We start from the raw sequence: 20,807 nt of genomic DNA on the forward strand, positions 1-20,807 counted from the left end.
ATCCAGATTATGCTCCAGTTGTTAAGATCTAATCATAATCATTGTCTGTGCAATCTTTCTTGAAGTTTATTTTTGAAAATAAGCTTCAACTACACTTGCAGTAGAAACATTACATTGACTGGCACTGTAACTACAGTTGGAACCTACGAAAGCATAAATTTTACATTGACTTAATTAATTCAGGTTTTTATACATTGAGAAATTAATTAACCAAGTAGTAGAGGACTCCAGTTCAGGAAGGAAAATAAATTACATTTGAGTACACATGCCATCTATCAAAAGTATAATGTAATCACCAAAAGAAGCATCACTATCCAAATTCCTTCTCACATTTCGAATCATTGTACAATTGTAGCTAGTCCTTTAGTTTACACTCCATTGTAGCATTTTCCTTAAAGCACGGCATTCTGTGCTTTCAGTCGGTCATTGATATCTTAGAACAGTAACCTGAAATACACAGCATTATAATTAACAATTTTCTGGGGACATAGTTCCAAATCCCTTGACTGCTTTCATATGATCATTCGCGCACATTTGATTCTGATCTGCCTCGATTCTCACATCTAATTCAGTTTCAGTTTAATTCATCCACTTTCTTGAGGATGCATTTTGTCAGCAGTCTGTTTTATGACTTGTGAGCGAGATTCATTCTCTCAGGAACTGAGCATGGAAAGCACAGGGTATACAAGTGACTGAATTTTTAAAAACAAACAACAACCTTTTTTTATTACCTGAAGTATTTTGAGCCTTGAATTTCAAAAAAAAAATACTGAATAACTCCCTTAACAGCAACTGAATCTAATTTCCCAAGAGATTATGACCATTATCCAGATGAATGTCTAATTATAAATATTAGAACATATAACAAAACCAAAAAAACAGATTTAGTTACTTTAAGGATTGTATAGTGTACATTCAGACAGACTGAAAATACATTTGAGTAATGAGGTGAAATTAAATGCAATCTCCCATCACTCCCCCAAACACACCCCATGACAAAAGGATGTCAAGATGGGCTACATTGGGAGCAAGGAAAATTCACAACAACTCAAACAACACAATATTGGACATGTTGCTTTGAATGTGACTGAAGTTACCTCAAATATCAAATGTAGTCGCATAACAGATATAATCTACTATTCATTACTTTCAGCTGAGCCACTAAATGAAATGGAGGCAGTAATAGGGAGAAAAAAAATACTTTGAGACTTACTAAGCAGCAGAATCGTTGAGTTGGTATTCCCTAGATCGACCGAAACAAGCCTGAACCCCAGTGTCACTCCAGAGCCTTCGGATCACATTTGCTAGGTCTTCAGGCAAGATGCCCTGCTCCTCAGCCGTACCGGACAATGCAAACAGTTGGCGCGCATCATCCTGAAGAACAAGCACAGCAACACGTGTTAAAATATTCTAGTAATGGTCACCATCACAGTCTTCTCCCGCTTGAGACAGCTCTTTCCCCCTCCTACTCCCCCCAACATATGGTAGATCTGTCATGATCATCATCCAGTGATGATGTTTAACATGGTATATTGTTGGGAAATACCACAACATTAAGTATTCCAGATTCAAATGTAGCATAGTCGAAGAATAAAGTTTCCTCCAATGTAAAAACTGTAGTTCAACCCCAAGGAATTAATGCTTCCTGCAACAGCATAGGTTGCCTACATTCAAACTAATGCATTTAAGATTCAATAAGCAAGAGAGAGAAAGTTCCAATGTGTCACTCTGGGTCGATGTCTTGTGATGTCTGGTAGCATTAATGTGGACACCTGGGCACTGACTGCAGTCAAGAGATTGGTAATTGTTTTAGATATTAAAGGCATTAAGAGGTATGGAGAGAAAGTGGGAATTTGTCATGGAGAGAGAGAATAAGGCATGTGCATATCAAATGGTGGAGCAGGATTGAAGGGCCAAATGGTCTACTCCTGCTTCCAACCAAATGTACCAAGAAAGCATCAATCTCCATCAGGATCACTTTACAGTCTAAGATCGTAAAATTAGGGGATTTTGATTGCTTCCAGTTCCTGAAAGTACAAAACAGTAACTTGAGATTACACAATTCCCCAAACAATGAAAGGAAATCAAGAAGCTGAATTCTAATTCTAAAACATGCTAACCATATTTCTCTAATGCTTTAACAATATTTCAGAAACTGATAAGCAGCCAGGATTTAACTTTGTTATATTTCAAAACTGGAATTCTGGTTCTTTGACTTGTCAAGTTTCCCATTGTCACACCTGAAAGTCAAATACTTTAATTCTGAAATATTTGTAAAAATCCTGAAGCTGGCAGTACTTATGTGCATATTGAACTAGTCCACATGGTTCTAATTTTATAAATGATTGCTCTGCAAGTGTTTCAGCAAATAATGTATACAGGCATATTCCTCCTTACCCAGACTCAAACAATGGCACATTGTCATTTATACATCATTAATCATCTTCAGAATAGGTAATCACAACTGTACCGTACTGAATAGAAAGACGTAATTCATTCTGAATAGTTCAATCCTCAAGCATTTATAGGAAGTGTTATGGATAATGCAAAAAGAACCTAACTTCAGTGCCTAGGAATTTCAATAAGAATATTGTTCAGTTAGAATGAAGAACCAAGGATCATGGTCTTGTCATCCTGACAAAGCACATAAATTAGCTCCGTCTACAGCAGCAGTGTAATGCTGCACAGGAAACAACACAAGTGGAAAGGTCGGAAATACTCAAAGCAGATGAAAGGTTTAAGTGGTCAGCATTCAATATGGCTAACTGCAAAATGGTCAATATGCTTCTCCTTATGAATCTTTCATATTCCAGCTTCTGGCCAGCTACATGCCTCTGTTTTCCTTTTGACTAACTTATTATTTCTTCAGTAGGTGAGAAAATTACCTAAAGTGGTTTAAAAGGGATGCCAGGAATGAAATAAAGTTCTTCCAAGCAACTGGATTTTTAAAAAAATCTCACACTAAGTTTTTTTTTAAAAAGAAACCATACATGCTTCATCCATAATTCAGTTGGTGTGTTCAGTGAAAGGGGAAAGAGATATAGACCAAGTATCTGAGTGACAACCATTAATGTTATAACCATACCACAATCTTATTAAATAAAAACACAATTCAACCTCTAAGTTACCATTCATTCCAACAAGAAAGAGTAAAGCTCAGTTTTCATCAGACCCTGAACCAATAACCTGCATCATGTAGAGCATTAAAATTGGTCAAGATGTTTCCTCCATCAACTAAATACAATCAAAAACGGTGCTGAGACCACCACAGTTTCTCATTTACTGGACTGTCCTGGACTGTAAAGAATTTGTTGATGATACCAAACTGGAATAGGCCACAGATACAGAAAACAAGTTGGATCAATATAATATACAGGCAGATGTGGGCGGCACGGTGGCACAGTGGTTAGCACTGCTGCCTCACAGCGCCAAAGACCCGGGTTCAATTCCCGCCTCAGGCGACTGACTGTGTGGAGTTTGCACGTTCTCCCCGTGTCTGCGTGGGACCCCTCCGGGTGCTCCGGTTTCCTCCTACAGTCCAAAGATGCGCAGGTCAGGTGAATTGGCCATGCTAAATTGCCCGTAGTGTTAGGTAAGGGGTGGGTGTAGGGGTATGGGTGGGTTACGCTTCAGCGGGTTGGTGTGGACTTGTTGGGCCGAAGGGCCTGTTTCCACACTGTAAGTAATCTAATCTAATCTAATCTAATATCTAATCTAACCAGGGTAGATGATTTTTCAATGCAGGCAAGAGCGAAGTGCCGGATGTAGAAAGGAAAAGCAAACATGCATTTGGTCAATGCTGTTGACAGATTAGACCATAAGAAATAAGAACAGGGTTCAGCCCCTCAAACCCTCAACAGGATCATGGCTGAACCGACATTCCACATGCCCACTTTCTTAAGTAAGCCGTGCTTCCCAGCTGATCAAGAATCTCTCAGCCAAAATATTCACAGGACTGTGCCACCACATCTTTTGGCAAGGAGTTCCAAGACATTCAACCCTATGAGAGAAGAAATTCCTCCTCCTCCTCCTCCTCAGCCTTAAATTGGCATCCTTTTATTCTGAGTCTATGCCCTCTGGTTCTAGATTCTCCCATGAGGGGAAACATCCTCTCAACAGTAACCTGGTCAAGTACCTGAAGAATCTGTGTAATTCAATGAGATCAACTCTCTTTCTTCTAAACTTCAGTGAGTAGAGCCCCTATCTGTTTAGGTTTTGCCGAGAAGACAATCCCTCCATACCAGGGACCATCTGAGTGACAACAAGGGAAACTGGCAGCATCATGGGGCTAGTAACTAGAGGTCCTTTTGAGGTGGGGGGCAGATTCAAATCTTATCACAGCAATTGGTGAAATTTAATGGTGACCATGAACTATTATTCATTGTCATAAAAACTTCTGTGGTAAACTATGTTCTTTAGGGAAGGAAATTGTCACCTACTGTCTCTCTGGCCTACATGCGATTCCACACCCACAGTAATCGGGTTTTCTTGTAACTGCTGTTTGAAATGGTTTTGCAAACCACCCAATTCAAAGCACAATAAGGGATGGGCGAACAACTGATGTGAGACAAGGGAATTTCAGCCTGGATGTTCAAAACTGAAATAAGGAAGTATAAAAGATAGATTAGATTAGATTAGATTAGATTAGATTAGATTACTTACAGTGTGGAAACAGGCCCTTCGGCCCAACAAGTCCACACTGTCCCGCCGAAGCGCAACCCACCCATTCCCCTACATTTACCCCTTACCTAACACTACATGGCCAATTCACCTGACCTGCACATCTTTGGACTGTGGGAGGAAACCGGAGCACCCGGAGGAAACCCACGCAGACACGGGGAGAACGTGCAAACTCCACACAGTCAGTCGCCTGAGGCGGGAATTGAACCCAGGTCTCTGGCGCTGTGAGGCAGCAGTGCTAACCACTGTGCCACCGTGCCGCCCCCTAGGTTAAAACAGAAAGCATTGCTAAATTCCCACCGTTGGAATGAAAAGGAAACAAATACAAACAAAACTCAAAAGGCATATTAAAACTAATAAAAGGTTTTCTTCCTTCAGATATTGACTACAGGATTGGACTCCTGAACAGAATAACTAAGAATAAAATCCTGGCATCATTTCAGACTGTATGGTTCAACTGTGGAGAAGGGATGTGGCTGCAGAGATGAGGTCGAGATGGTCTGAATGACTGGAGTCAGTGTAATTATAGAGTGAAGTCTTGCAATTGTGACTTCGTACACCTGAGAGGAATTTCCACATTGGGGCTAGAGGCACAAGGACTGCAGATCACTTTAACCAACAGCTGCAAAGGACACAAATATGCTTCTTAATTTTTTTTCCCAATAACAGTTTGTCACCAGAGTGAATTGAGTAATCTCTGCGTCATCAAGAATTTCAGAACCATCTGTACCTTATGCAAGATTCAGTCATCAGGCATTCATTGAATCACAGTAAAACACTAACTAGTTCTCACCTAGTGGCACAGTGGTTAGCACTGCTGCCTCACAGCGCCAGAGACCCGGGTTCAATTCCCACCTCAGGCGACTGACTGTGTGGAGTTTGCACATTCTCCCCGTGTCTGCGTGGGTTTCCTCCGGGTGCTCCGGTTTCCGCCCACAGTCCAAAAACGTGCAGGTTAGGTGAATTGGCCATGCTAAATTGCCCGTAGTGTTAGGTGCAGGGGTAAATGTAGGGGAATGGGTCTGGGTGGGTGCGCTTCGGCGGGTCGGTGTGGACTTTTTGGGCCGAAGGGCCTGTTTCCACACTGTAAGTAATCTAAATTCATATTTACTCAGGTTAATTGCCAAAAGCTGATAATTTCAGACTGTCCAGCACAACGACAGGTATCTTTGTTTATTCCTTCAAATTATTTGCAAGTTGTCAATGATATAATGGAACAGTTTAGATTTGAATAACAGCTAGAAATCAGATGCAAAAATCGAGAAGTTGAAAAAATTATTTCATTAAATTATTTTATCTCAACCCTAAAATTTGAAAGAAATTGTGAAAAAAATATTGAGAGGGTCATTTCACCCTAGGGCTGAGCCGTAAGTATTCAAGTTGAAATGTTAATACTAGGGAGCATGTACTTAAGGTAGGGGAAATTTCTTTTGCACAGAGTGGCTGGAATCTGGAACATCTTGCCAGGGGTGGTGGTGGTGGAAACAGATACGATAGGGGCATTTAAGTGACTTTCAGATAAGCACATGAATATATAAGGAATGGAGTGATATGGACCAAAGACAGGTAGAAGCAATTAGATAAATTTTGGCACAACAGTGTGTCAAAGGCCTCCACCTCCTGTGCTGTACAGTGCTATGTTCTATGCTTCCCAATCCTAAAAGGTATACTCAGTCTTGAAATGTGACAGAGCAACGTGAGATATTGGTTATAGCAGAGTTCTAAATTCCTCTTTCCCCCTCTATATTCTCCTGCAAGGGAAAAAAAATCAAAATATGATGGGATAGTTTGTACAGGAGGCCAAAAACATGGGGAACATTTTATTAATATTGTTCGTCAAGGAATAATGATGGACAAATGGAGCTTAGCACCAGACAGAACAGCCAACAAAGTTTTGGTCAAATTGATGCTTCAGGAAGATGGAAGGCTTATAACAATAACACTGGAGACATTGAAGCCAGAAGTGACAAAAGCCTAGGTGAGCCTGTCAGTGGCATAGAGCTGAAGTCAAGAGAACAGGTTATTGTTGCACAGGTTGAAGAATTACCCTTTTACAGGAGGTTTGGCCCATCAAATCAGTGCAGAATAGCAAGCATCTTGATTAGGATGTGGGACTTGCAACTCACATCTGGATTCAACAGAATGCCAAAGTTTAATGTGAACTAACAATGACTGAACAAATGAATGACAACACTTTAAATAGCAGATTTTCTTTAAAAGAAAGCATGCTCATGCATTGGAAACACAAGGAAACAATTCTCTACAAACACAGTTAGCTAATGTTTGAAAAGTGCGCTCATTTATAAGCTGCTGGGGAGCCAAATCTCAGAGTCCCGGAAGCCATTCTCAGCTGTTTGAAAGCTACAAAATCGCCATCAGACCTGTTAAAATATTCAGATCAATTACATAATCCTACAAAACCCTGTCCATTTAGGAGATTGAGATGATTAACTTTACAACATCGGTGTGTATTAAAAGTGGTCCATGCTTTAATTTTCTCCAAGTATGTGCTCCACCCGGACATACTGACGATAAAGTCTGGAGAATCAAATTCCCAGCTAATTTTGATAGATCACTGGCATGACAGACAAACTTCTCTCTTCTCAGGGCTCTGCTTAGTAGATCGTGAAAGCATTTCTGTGATAGGGAGTTCAGAGGTGTTATCACAGCCAAATTCACACACTTGAATAACTATGGAACATGGTAAATACATTCCAGGTGCAACAGCTCCCAAGTGAGCCTGTGGACCCCAGGAAATCACCTAGCATCGTGTCAAACGTGGGCAAGGAACTTTCCGGTTGATCACTCCCAGCACCTCACCTTGGCTGTTGAATCAATACTCCTTCCCATTGAACATCAACTGCAAGTAGTATCAAGAGTGGTAAAGGGCACAGAATGTACTGTCACTGGGGAACTTCAATGTCCATCCCCAACAGTGGCTTAGTAACATCACTAGCAACTGATCTGGTCAAGTCCAAAACAGCACAACTGCTAGACCAGGTTGACATGTTCAGGGATAACCTGATCACTGATACTTGGTTTGAGTTCCACCAAGGTCACTCAACTTTTCACCTCATTTTGCCTTGGTCCAAATGTAGATGAAAGAGGTGAAGTGAAAGTTAATGCCCCTGACATTGGGGCAGCAGTTGGACAACGCGTGGCATCAAGGAGCTCGAGCAAATCTGCAGCCAATGGGAACCAGACAGAAATTTCTCAGCTAGTTGGAGTCATACCCAAGGAGGATAGTTATGATTTTTGGAAGTTAATCATGTCAGCTCCAGGACATCTCTGCAGGAACTCTTCAGGGCAAAGTCGTTGGCACAACCATCTTCAGTGGCTCTACCAATGGCCACTTCCTCACCCTAAGTCTGAAATGAGGATGCTTGCTAATGATTGCACAATATTCAGCACCATTTGCCACCCCTCAGATTGTCAAGCAGTCCACGTCCACCTACACCACAACCTAGATGAGATTCTGGCGTTGGCTGATAGCTGCAAGTAATGTTTGCACCACACAAATTCCAGGCAATGACAAGCTCTTAAATAAAGAGAGAATCAAATTGATGTTCAATAGCATTACAATGGCTGAATCCCTCACTATCAACAACCTGGGGGTTAGCACAGACCAGAACTGAATGGGATGTATGTATAAACACTGTGGCTACAAGAGTAGGTCAGAGATTAGAAATGCTGTTTAAAGTAACTCACCAGTAGAAGACAAAGGGTGTTGGTGGAAGGGTTGTTTTTTAGACTGGACGTCTGTGGCCAGTGGAGTGCTACAAGGATCGGTGCTGGGTCCACTACTTTTCATCATTTATATAAACGATTTGGATATGAACGTAGGATGATATAGTTAGTAAGTTTGCAGATGACACCAAAATTGGAGGAGTGGTGGACAGCAAAGAAGGTTACCTCAGATTACAACGGATTTCGATCAGTTGGGCCAAAGGGCTGAGATGTGGTAGATGGAGTTTAATTTAGATAAAAGCAAGGTGCTGCATTTTGGGAAAGCAAATCAGAGCTAGACTTATACACTTAATGGCAAGGTCCTAGGGAACAAAGAGACCTTGGAGTGCAGGTTCATAGCTCCTTGAAAGTAGAGTCGCAAGTAAATAGGATAGTGAACGCGGTATTTGATATGCTTTCCTTTATTGGTCAGAGCATCGAGTATAGGAGTTGGGAGGTCATGTTGCGACTGTACAGGATGTTGGTTAGGCCACTTTTAGAATATTGCGTACAATTCTGGTCTCCTTCCTATTGGAAAGATGTTGTGAAACTTGAAAGGGTTCAGAAAAGATTTACAAGGATATTGCCAAGGTTGGAGGATATAAGCTATAGGAGAGGCTGAACAGGCTGGAGCTGTTTTCCCTGGAGCATCAAAGACCGAGAGGTGACCTCATAGGAGGTTTATAAAATCAAGCGGGGCACGGATAAGGTAAATAGACAAAATCTTTTCCCTGGTGTCGGGGTGTCCAGAACTAGAGGGCACAGGTTTAGGGTGAGAGGGAAAAGATATAAAAGAGATCTAAGAGGCATCTTTTTCACACAGAGGGTGGTAGGGGTATGGAATGAGCTGCCAGAGGAAGTGGTGGAGGCTGGTACAATTGCAATATTTAAGAGGCATCTGGATGGGGATATGAATAGGTAGAGTTTGGAGGAATATGGGCCAAATGCTGGAAAATGGGACTAGATTAGGTTGGGATATCTAGTTGGCATGGACGAGTTGGACCGAAGGGTCAGTTTCTACGTTGTACATCTCTATGACCTCCTAACTCCTCAAAGCCTGTCCAGCACCTCCAAGTCAGGAGTGTGGTGGAATACTCCCCACTTGCCTGTATGGGTGCAGCTTCAAGAACACAAAAAGCTTGATGGCTGTGTATGCCAACACAGAGAGCATGTGCACTATTCCCCATAAATATGGGAATGTGTAACAACTGCATTCAGGAGGAGTGAGGTGGGGTGGGAGAATGGATAAAGATTGGGAGATAGAGAAGAGGAGAGAAAGATAGACTAGGTGATGACATGGCCCCTTTCCTGAGCCTTTTACCTCACTTTTCTACATTCTCACTCTTCTTTTCGACCACCTCCCTGCTTCTGTTTGCATCCACAGTGCAACCTTTATGAGTGGCATCATGACTTTGAGATAGAGAGTTTGAAATTGAGCCCATGCGCACAGTTTCCTGACACTGTCAAGCTTGGCACCATTTGACACAATGCAAAAAATTCCACAGGTATGTCCTGTACACAAAAATAAAAGGACAAATCCAACCCAGCCAATTACTGCCCCAGTCTACTCTGAATCATCAGTAAATTGATGGAAGGTGTCATCAACAGTGCTATCAAGCAGCACCTGCTCAGTGATGCCCAGTTTGGGTTCCACCAGGGCCACTCACCTCCTGACCTCATTATAGCTTTGGTTCACATGGACAGAGCTGAATTCTAGAGGACAGGGAGAGTGACAGCCCTTGACATAAAGGCCAAGTGTGATATGAAAGAGCCGTGGCAAAACTAGTGTCAATGGGAATTGGGGGGGAAAAAACTCTTGACTGGTTTTCGTCACACCTGGCACACAGGAAGACACTTGCAGTTGTTAAGGTCAGTCATTTCCGCTCCAGGATATTTCCACACGAGTTTCTTACTTGCAACCATTTCATCTGCTTGATCAATGACCATCACAACATCATACGGTCAGAAATGGGCAACATTTGCCAATGATTGCACAATGTTCAGCATCATTTGAGACTGCTTCAGTATCTAAGGTGTCCATGTCCAAATGAAACAAGATCTGGACAATATCCAGACTTAGATTGAAAAGTGCTTAAAAATGTGTTGCTGGAAAAGTGCAGCAGGTCAGGCAGCATCAAAGGAACAGAAGAATCGACGTTTCGGGCATAAGCCCTTCTTCAGGGATGAAAGTGGCTGAAGAGCTTCAGGGCAGAGGAGATGACCTGGGGGTGCAGAGAGAGGGGGACTCACTGAGATCCTTGTAGAGGGAGGAGGAGAGCTTCTTCAAGGAAGGCATCCTTGCAAGAGGATTCGCAGTAGGTTAAAATCAACTAGGAGAAAGTGAGGACTGCAGATGCTGGAGATCAGAGCTTAAAAATGTGTTGCTGGAAAAGCGCAGCAGGTCAGGCAGCATCAAAGGAACAGGAGAATCAACATTTCAGGCATAAGCCCTTCTTCAGGAATGATTGAAAAGTGACAAGTAATATTGCCTGGCGTTTATGAGCTGTGAATGTAAAACTTCAATAAGTCACAGTCACTCTTACCATCACTGAATTCCCCACTCTCAATATCATGGTGGTTACCATTGACCAGCAACTGGACTGGACTCGCCTCATAAACACAATGACGACGAGAGCAGGTCAGAGGCTGGGAGTAATGCGGCCAGTAGCTCATCTCCTGACTCCAAGGTGTGTGCACCATCTATGAGGCAGGCCAGGACCCTACCATTTGCCTGGATGGGCTCAGCTCCAACAGTCAAGAAGCTTGACAGCATCCATGACAAAGCAGCTGCTTGACTGTTCATGAATGTGGTGCTATTCAGGCCCATCACCACTGATGCTCAGTAGCAGCACTGTGTAGCATCTATAAAACGCACTGTGGGAATTCACCAATGCTGCTTCAAAAGTACTTTCCAAACCCATGTAGAATGAAAAGTTCCCCTCCATTTGACAGAACATCTGACTTGGAAATAACTCATCACCCCTTCACTGCATCAAAACCCTAGAACATCTCCATAAGTGCTCTGGGCGTACTTACACAACATGGATTCCGACAGCTCAAGAAAGCTGCTCACCACCAAACGATGCATGTCAACCCACGAATGAAAAAAAATGATTGCTCCAATAACTCTCAGTAAATGAAACCCGCATAAAAAGCAGCAATGTTTATGTCTTCTTGTGTGTGTCATCATAACAGCACACTTATCAAACACATAGATCAATTTACAAGAAATATCCACTAAGTTGCCTGCAGAGTTGACTTACTGCTCTGCCAGACTCTCCAAAGTCTATTTTCAGGTTTCCCATAGCTTTGATGATGGCCATGATAGACTGGATGGTGTTGCTGTATACCACAGCTTTGTATTGTCTACATTCTTCTTCTGAGTATCCATCCTCATGGATAATCCTATAAAAATCCAAAGAAGAAATGTTTCAGTTCCACATAACTTTATTATACCAAACAGCCCGACTGTAGCATCCATGGAACCACGGGCCTTGCACTACCTTCTAACCGACTTCTAATATAATCAGTCAGTCTTTGACACTACTGCAACGGTCATCTATAACGTGTGTTATCTTAAAGCTAAATAATTCAAACCAAACAGCATGGATAAAAAGCAACACAACTAGTTCCATGATTCAAAATTGAGAAATTTTGTTTTAGGAGCGAGCACTCCACATCTAGATGGTTTTAAAGAGGTGTTTTAATTGACATCCTCTGAACATTCATTTAGAGAGTACACCTTGATCACGTAATTTAAGGAAAATGCTCCAATTTATCAAGAGCTGGCAATTCTATCAGTACCAGCCACCTCACTACACTCCCTTAGTAGGGCACAAAGCAAAACACACTGCATCTCCACTAAATCTTTAAAGTTTGAGAACAGTGGAGTATCAGTGAAATGTGTCTGTGGTGAAACTGAGAAACACATAAAAAGACCAATCCAATCAACCACCAAATAGTGATTTGCTTAAACAAAATCATACAAGTGTACTTTGAGCTTTCGAATATAATCCATAAAACATGAGATTGTATTCTGGACTCCAACCATAAGCAGTTTGCTTGATAGAATGTCATATCTCTGTGCTCCACATCTATGGTGTATCAAAAGCATGAAAAGTATATGAATAGGGTATGTAGTTGGATGGCTTGAGTATGTGAAATACATTGAGAACCCTCCTAGTTAGCTCATTTGGCTGGATGGCTAGTTTGCAATGCAGTGTGATGCCAACACCATTAAGTGTGATGAGCACTTCATTACTAAGTTCAAAACATTGCAAAATGACAAAACTGGATTAGCTTAATGTTGCGATTTGCTTTAAGGCCAAGACAGGAATTTTAGTCTCCCTTGTTGTACATCCCTGCATGTGGTTCTAATCCTTGGAAACCATTTTAGCTTTTTACACCTTCTGTATGCTTTTCCTTCACTCCAACTCATGTTCATTGTGTGCGCTTGTTTAAAAGGACCCTTAAAATAACTTCTACTCCTGTATTTCCCTACTGTAAACGCACCTTAAGACCACCGAAAAATAACCTTCCACATTTGCAGCCCCAAATATATTCCCGTTACTCCGATCCAAGTGAAGGTTCGGAATGTTTGGGAATAGATGGTTCTTCAACTATTGACATTCAATGTCAGTATCAAACAAACAGTCTTAGATTGGACACAATGCATAATACAACACTAAGTTACCTTCAATCATCTAAAAACACAACATACATTGTTGATTTATCTCACCCCTATTTCATCAAGAACATACTCATTGGATCTGTGGATTACTCCCACCTTTAACAATTCCTTGTTGCCTTGAAGTAACACCAAGTGACATGATGGGAGGATCACAGGCAAACCCAACATGCAGGAGTGAGGTGCCCATAAAGATCATAAAGTGGGTGCGCTACTGATGGCATAACATACTGTTCATGGACAAATGGTTTATATTCTTCAAAACATCAAGGATAATACTCACTTCATTTGCTTTACAATTGTGCTTTTCCCAGATTCTCCAGCACCTGTCAAGATAAAATAATGTAGATTGCTTTCAATAACTTGGATTTAATAATAAAACATTACAACAAAACCTCTCAAGCCTGTAGACAGTCATTAACATTTTGTAGCAGGCTTGGTCAGTATTAATTGAAGCATACACTTACAAATGATGAATTGGACTGAGGTAATTTAACTGTCTCCCCATTTAGCTCACAAATGCTGATGTAGATCACATTCTGATAACACTGATGTTGGAGGGAGAAGGGAAGGGAGGAGTGAGTTTCTCTGTTCACAGAGCATTTATTTCCTAAATTCATCTTTTATAAGTAGTAATCTTTAGTAATCAGGGGGTCTTGTAATATCTGCCCATCACATGTGTAAGGGAAGATGCTTTATTGAATTCCATCTTTGGACATCACTCTGCAGGCGATTTTAAATTTTAAAAAAATTCTTATTGGAATTCAATAAAAATGCAGCTACAGAAAAGTTGAATAATAATTTGTCTATGAAATGAAGCTGTGCACAACGGATTAACATTCTTTCCCCAAAAGTAAAGGAACTTTATAACAGACACTGAGCAGTAATCACTCGAGATTAATTGCAATTCATTTTTAAAAGCGCACATAAAATGTTCATTATTCTCCAGTTAAATGGGTATCGGTGTAATCAGATACATCATACGTTAAAGTGATTCATATACAATTCACTGAAAACTACCCTTCCCATCAGAAAGAAAATCAATGGCAATGTTTTCTTGAGGGACACGCTACTTAATGGAGTTGGAAAGCTAAATATCATTGAAATATAGTAAACCAGTTCAATCTAAGGAACACCTAATGCACTAACATCACCTTTCCTTCCCTACAGGTGTTAGGATAGCAATCAAGATAGCTGTCTGGATTGCCTTTTTTTTTTAAACCTCTCAGAGAAAGTTGGGGAGCATGGAGAGGTAGGAGATCAACAAGGAAGTTTTCAAGTGTGAGACGTGGAATGTGTCTGGAGAAACACTGCCAAATTATAGCATGCAAGCTAAAGGGTTATATCATAATTGGTACTCAAAACTGCTGACTAATTCACTGTGGCAAGGGATCCAGAACACCAATGAATTCTCAAATATAAACTTTTGGATTTATTGAGTTGGCAATCCCTAAACTGAATTAAGCTGTCAAGTACAGAGATTGGAAATTCAAATCAACTCTGGAATTCAGTTTGATGGACCTTACATTCATTTTATGCTCAATTCTTTTATTCATTCCCCTCAATTTTTAAAACAGTTTTGTTCAAATGTTTTATTTATAGCAATGGTCTCTGCTCCAAAACAACAACCATTACAACCCCAAAAAAAAAGGTACCAAACACAGTACCAAGACACATTATATAATAAAACAGATTGTATGATGCAAATTGAAATGTTGGTATTTAATATTTTTGTTTTCAACTTACATGACTCACCAATTCCTCACTGGCAACCTGCCCAACACTCTCAATAAGCCATGGATAACAATTTTACTTTTGCTATTAAGAGTCTACCTGATCTCTAAACTATCCCAAATCTGAAATTGTTTATGATAAGTTTCTGAGGATTATTTCTACTCTTATCAGATCTGCTGGAGGTTGACAAACGTGGTGCCACTGTTTAAGAAGGGGGGTAAGGACAAGCCAGGGAACTATAGACCGGTGAGCCTGACCTTGGTGGTGGGCAAGTTGTTGGAGGGAATCCTGAGGGACAGGATGTACATGTATTTGGTAAGGCAAGGACTGATTAGGGATAATCAACATGGTTTTGTGCATGGGAAATCATGTCTCACAAACTTGATTGAGTTTTTTGAGGAAGTAACAAAGAGGATTGATGAGGGCAAAGCAGTAGATGTGATCTTTATGGACTTCAGTAAGGCGTTCAACAAGGTTCCCCATGGGAGACTGATTAGCAAGTTTAGATTTCATGGAATATAGGGAGAACTAGCCACTTGGATACAGAACTGGTTCAAAAGATAGAAGACAGAGGGTGGTGGTAGAGGATTGTTTTTCAGGCTGGAGGCCTGTGACCAGTGGAGTGCCACAAGGATCGGTGCTAGGTCCTCTACTTTTGGTCATTTACATAAATGATTTGGATGCGAGCATAAGAGGTACAGTTAGTAAGTTTGTGGATGACACCAAAATTGGAGGTGTAGTGGACAGCGAAGAGGGTTACCTCAGATTACAACCGGATCTGGACCAGATGGGTCAATGGGCTGAGAAGTGGCAGATGGAGTTTAAATTAGATAAATGCGAGGTGCTGCATTTTGGGAAAGCAATTCTTAGCAGGACTTATACACTTAATGGTAAGGTCCTCGGGAGTGTTGCTGAACAAAGAGACCTTGGAGTGCAGGTTCATAGCTCCTTGAAAATTGAGTCGCAGGTAGAGAGGATAGTGAAGAAGGTGTTTGGTATGCTTTCCTTTATTGGTCAGAGTATTGAGTAAAGGAATTGGGAGGTAACGTTGCAGCTGTACAGGACATTGGTTAGGCCACTGTTGGAATATTGTGTGCATTTCTGATCTCCTTCCTATCGGAAAGATGTTGTGAAACTTGAAAGGGTTCAGAAAAGATTTACAAGGATGTTGCCAGGGTTGGAGGATTTGAGCTATAGGGAGAGGCTGAACAGGCTGTGGCTGTTTTCCCTGGAGCATTGGAGGCTGAGAGGTGACCTTATAGAGGTTCACAAAATTATGAGGGGCACGGATAGGATAAATAAGCAAAGTCTTTTCACTGGGGTGGGGGAGTCCAGAACTAGAGGACATAGGTTTAGAGTGAGAGGGGAAAGATAGGAGAGAGACCTAAGGGGCAACTTTTTCACTCAGGGGGTGGTATGGGTATGGAATGAACTGCCAGAGGATGTGGTGGAGGCTGGTACAATTGCAACATTTAAGAGGCATTTGGATGGGTATATGAATAGGAAGGGTTTGGAGGGATATGGGCCAGGTGCTTGCAGGTGGGACTAGATTTGGTTGGGATATCTGGTCGGCATGGACTGATTGGACCGAAGGGTCTGTTTCCATGCTGTACATCTCTATGACTCTATGGTGGTGGCCATAAATTCCATGTACAGCTCCTTCAGTCACTAACTGAGGATATCGCTATCTTTCTTGGGCTTGTATTTTATTGAAATTTTGACATGTATAAATAAACCAATCTGATTGCAAGATGAGCAGTATTTTTGTCAAGTCTTCATCGAACAGATTCAAGCATAACCTCTTCCCTGCTGTTATCCAATTTTTTAACCGAATTGGAGAAAGTGATGACTGCAGATGCTGGAGATCAGAGTCGGGAGTGTGGCAATGGAAAAAGACAGCAGGTCAGGCAGCATCCAAGGAGCAGAATTGACTTTTCGGGCATAAGCCCTTCATTTCTGTGCTTTTCCAGCACCACACTTTACTTTTGAATGGACTTCTCAAATATTAATTCGGAGCTCTCACTGTACCTTCTCTGTGGCTGTAACACTGTATTCTGCACACGCTTCTGCTGACCTGATGCACTTTGCATGGTACAATCTGCTGTATAGCACGCAAAACAACACTTCACTGTATCTCAGTGCATGCAACAATAAATCAAACTGAAGCTCATTCTGATATATAGATAACATTCTTTTTTAAAATCAAAATATAAAATCCCCTTCTCTTCTAAATATTGAATGAAAAGCAGAAGAGAAAATGTTGTGTATATAATTGAATTGAGGTAAGAATCTCCTTCATACCTTTACTAAGAGCTTTCAAGATGTTCAACTCACAATGAGCACGCAGTGTCTCTAAAGTGAATCATGCTGATGCAAGTGAATTACCTCGAACGTGCTTTTTTCCCTCGACCATACCTATTAAGACCAGCATTTGTTTCTCATCCCTGATTACCCTTGAAATGAGCGGCTGGCTCAGCCATTGCAGAGGGCAGTTAATAGCAAAGCACATTGCTCAGTCTGGAGTAACATGTAGGCCAGACCAAGTCAGGGTGGAAGATTTCCTTCACTGTATAATCAGCAGAAAGATCCGGTACATACTCCCACCCTGCACTACATATAATTACCTCGTTTCCCTATTGAGGTATTCCTGCAAATGACAGGTAAAGTACACTGCCCAAAACATCAAAGTGTCTCAGTTCTTTTACATAACTTTTTCCCACTATTAAGTTCCTCTTTACAGAGCAAGTTTTACATGATCTAACTTAAATTCTTAACTATTTTTGTTTCAAACTATACTTCTGACGTTTTTCTCTCCCACCTTCAATCTGGAGGGTGAGGGATTACAACTTCTGCATCATTAATAGCAGGGTAAACATTAAGATAAACATGAAAATCATCAAATAAACGCCCATCGCACGGTGCAGATTATGTGCTACCAAAGTACACGTCCACCAAGCAAGGTCAAGTATAACGTCCTTTTTTTTAAATTGAGAATCAACAATAAAACATGACACATTAGAGGATGTGCACAGAAGAAAGATGTATGCACTTCAAGGGAGTAATAAAATCGTTCTTGGCTCTACAGATTAGTTTTTTTTTCAAAACAGGGAAAGTTTATCAGACACTGACACAGTCAAAGCTCACATGGAGATGCCATGTCAAATTTGTACCCATCTTGCCCTTCATGAATTCAAGGAACAGTGACCACCTACTACTGCCAAGTAGAGAATCTGTAGCATTCAGAATACTGTGATAAGGTAGAAAAAGGATAATGAATATTTTCTCTGATTGCAACATAGATCTCCACGTTAATATTGGAGATGATTAAAATCGGATCCCTAAATAATTTCAAACAAGCAGCTGTTATGAAATCAAATCATTTCTGTGCGTTTTGAGGGAACCCAGGCATGTCAGTAATTCACACTTACTGGGAGAACTTGAGAGTTAGAATATGGTGCAAACTTCACTGGAACATGTGAAAGATCTGCATGGTTACAAGGTTCTTAAATTGACAGTGAGCAAGTCATTGAGCCAGTGAAATTGTCCTTGCTGTAGGGCAAGTGGAAACATTATAGATGTCAGAAATCTGAAATAAACATAGGGTCTCACTATAATAAATCTAACTAACCATGGGGTGGTGGCTAATGATTTGATGAAAATAAATGTGTAACAATCACAGCCAGGTGAATTGTGATACAATTGTGATACATGTTATAAAGCAGCCTGTGTTCAGTATTTTAAATAACTGAAATTCAATTGCAAATCTAAATGGAAATGTACCTTCCTTTAAAAATGCATGCATCAATTGTAAATCTTATTTCCACGGTTAGGCACCATAATGTCTAAATGCCAAACTGCAATGGATCTGCTGGGTAATGGAAAACATTGGCTCCTCAGAAGTTCTGCTGAGGTTACTGACCTGTCTGTACAACAGCACCTGTCTGTACAACATGTAAAGAAATGCATATTTCAAAGTAGACCCTGCATTTCTAATGAAGTCTGTCTCTTTATCGATGTTGCCTGACCAAAGGAGTGTTTCAGCATTTCCTGTTGCTCTTATTCTTAGAGAAAAAGAATTGGCATTACAAAGTAAAAAAAAATCTGTATCTAAAAATCTACCTTTGTTGTTGCTCCAAAACCCAAACACCATGTTTAAATTGTTTCCCCGCCAAAACGTAAACCAGAATAATCCAGAACCAAGCACTTCATACTCTCAATATTTACATTACAAAAAAAATCCTTTTAACTGGACTATGGAACATATAATGCAAAACACCTGAAAACTCATTCTTTTCCAGAATTAGAAATTACAACGCAAACACCCAGAAATTCAATAAATTACTGGACCTAATTCTCCCCTCCTGACTATTTCAAACAATTTTCGATTTTCCTGAAGCCATAATGTTTTTCTCTCCACTGGTGCCGCAAGACCTGCAGAGTCTCCAGCATTTTCTCTTTTTATTCATGTTGTCTTCGTCCACTTGGATTTCCTACTAAGAAGCCAGAGTTTCCAGCTTCTCCAACTCCACTCCAAGTACGACCAAGTAGCAAGTAACTTCCTATTGAGAATTTAGATTTTTACAAAAAACAATTTGAATGAATTGTAAATCTCAGGTGCTCACAGGTTTGTTGGAATTGGGATTCAGCTGCAGTAGTGTGGCCAACTGGAGGCACGACAATTTAGGGTAATAGATACTAAAGGCCTGAAAGAACATCCTGGAGATTTACTAGAATGACATGAGATGAGACTTCAGTGACACAGAGAAGTGATAATTGGTTCACCTTGGAGCAGAGGTGTATTCCATGTAGATTTAAGTTGTGCATTCAAATTGAAGCCGAGAAATAAGGAGAAACAGTTTCCAGTGACTGAAGAGTCGGTAAATAGAAAATACGGACTTTTGATGTTTTTCAAAATAACTAGCGATGAGATAAGAATTTTTTTAAAAAAACATTATCTGGAATGCACTGCAGAAAATTTAATGGAAGCGATAAAACCATAACCTTCAAAAGACAGGAATCAGTAACTAACTGACCAGGAAAACATGGAGGAGGTATGGAAAAATGCATCAGGATGGGTATACGAATAGAAGGGTTGAGAGTGATATGGGCCAAATGCTGGCAAATGGAACTAGATTAGGTTAGGATATCTGGTCAATATGGACAAGTTGGACCGAATGGTCTGTTTCCATGCTGTACATCTTTATGACTCTGACTCTAAAAGGCAGGAGAACAGTAGTTCGATCACTTTTAAAAATCTGGCACAGACATGATAAACCAAATGGTCTCCTTGTGTTACATCATTCCACGATTTTACTTTGCTAAAATGGAGAATCTCAAGATCCCCAGTGAATTGAATCCTGACAGGACAAAGGCTAATGTTGTGATAATACTGAACACAGGCAGTCAACTCAACATGGCCAGTGTTAAACGAGCTGGCCAGATCTCTGGGCTAACAATAGGTGCGTAGACATCAAGCACTGAACAGTGCAATTAGCAATTTATGAACCTGTCAAGATTCAATCAATAAATGTAACTGCAAGATGGTGAAAAATCCCAGAGGATCAAAACATTCTGTGAATGTTCCCATCTCATAAAATATAAACATTTATGGATCAGCAAATGGTGAAGGATCACAACCATATGTGCTGGCAAAGTAAAGTAAAAGCACATAACCTCCCCACAATGAAGAGACAAACAGTGGACATATCACCAAGCCTGCATACAAAGTGATTTTCTGTTCTAACTCAAAAGTTACAAGAGTGGTTAATTTAGTTATTTAGTCGCCAGAAGTGATGACTGGCAACATGTCCATGGGATCTAAATGAATGAAAAGGTTTTGTGGAATGTCACATGACCCCAAGCAATTTGTATTTGTAAGCTTTGCCATTAAACAGACATGTTGCATCTGTTCCTTCCTCCCACAATCCTCTCTGCCCCACCAAATCTATCACACCAAATCAAACACAATTTCCATTTACAG

At 40.7% G+C, this 20,807-nt stretch overlaps 1 protein-coding gene across 1 annotated transcript in view; it reads right to left on the reverse strand.

The window, feature by feature from the left end:
- Positions 1-20,807, reverse strand: part of LOC122558862 (guanine nucleotide-binding protein G(i) subunit alpha-2) — a 251,113-nt gene that overhangs the window by 128,690 nt on the left and 101,616 nt on the right. The window contains exons 2-4 of the mRNA XM_043707721.2: positions 13,377-13,419; positions 11,670-11,811; positions 1,214-1,374 (exon numbers count right to left, since the gene is read on the reverse strand). Coding sequence (XP_043563656.1) covers positions 1,214-1,374; positions 11,670-11,811; positions 13,377-13,419 — 346 coding nt within the window. The remainder of the gene's footprint in view (positions 1-1,213; positions 1,375-11,669; positions 11,812-13,376; positions 13,420-20,807) is intronic.

This window comes from Chiloscyllium plagiosum, unplaced genomic scaffold (genome assembly GCF_037043375.1).
Source record: "Chiloscyllium plagiosum isolate Xiang-an unplaced genomic scaffold, Cpla_swu_hap1 HiC_scaffold_14, whole genome shotgun sequence".
Lineage (NCBI taxonomy): Eukaryota > Metazoa > Chordata > Chondrichthyes > Orectolobiformes > Hemiscylliidae > Chiloscyllium > Chiloscyllium plagiosum.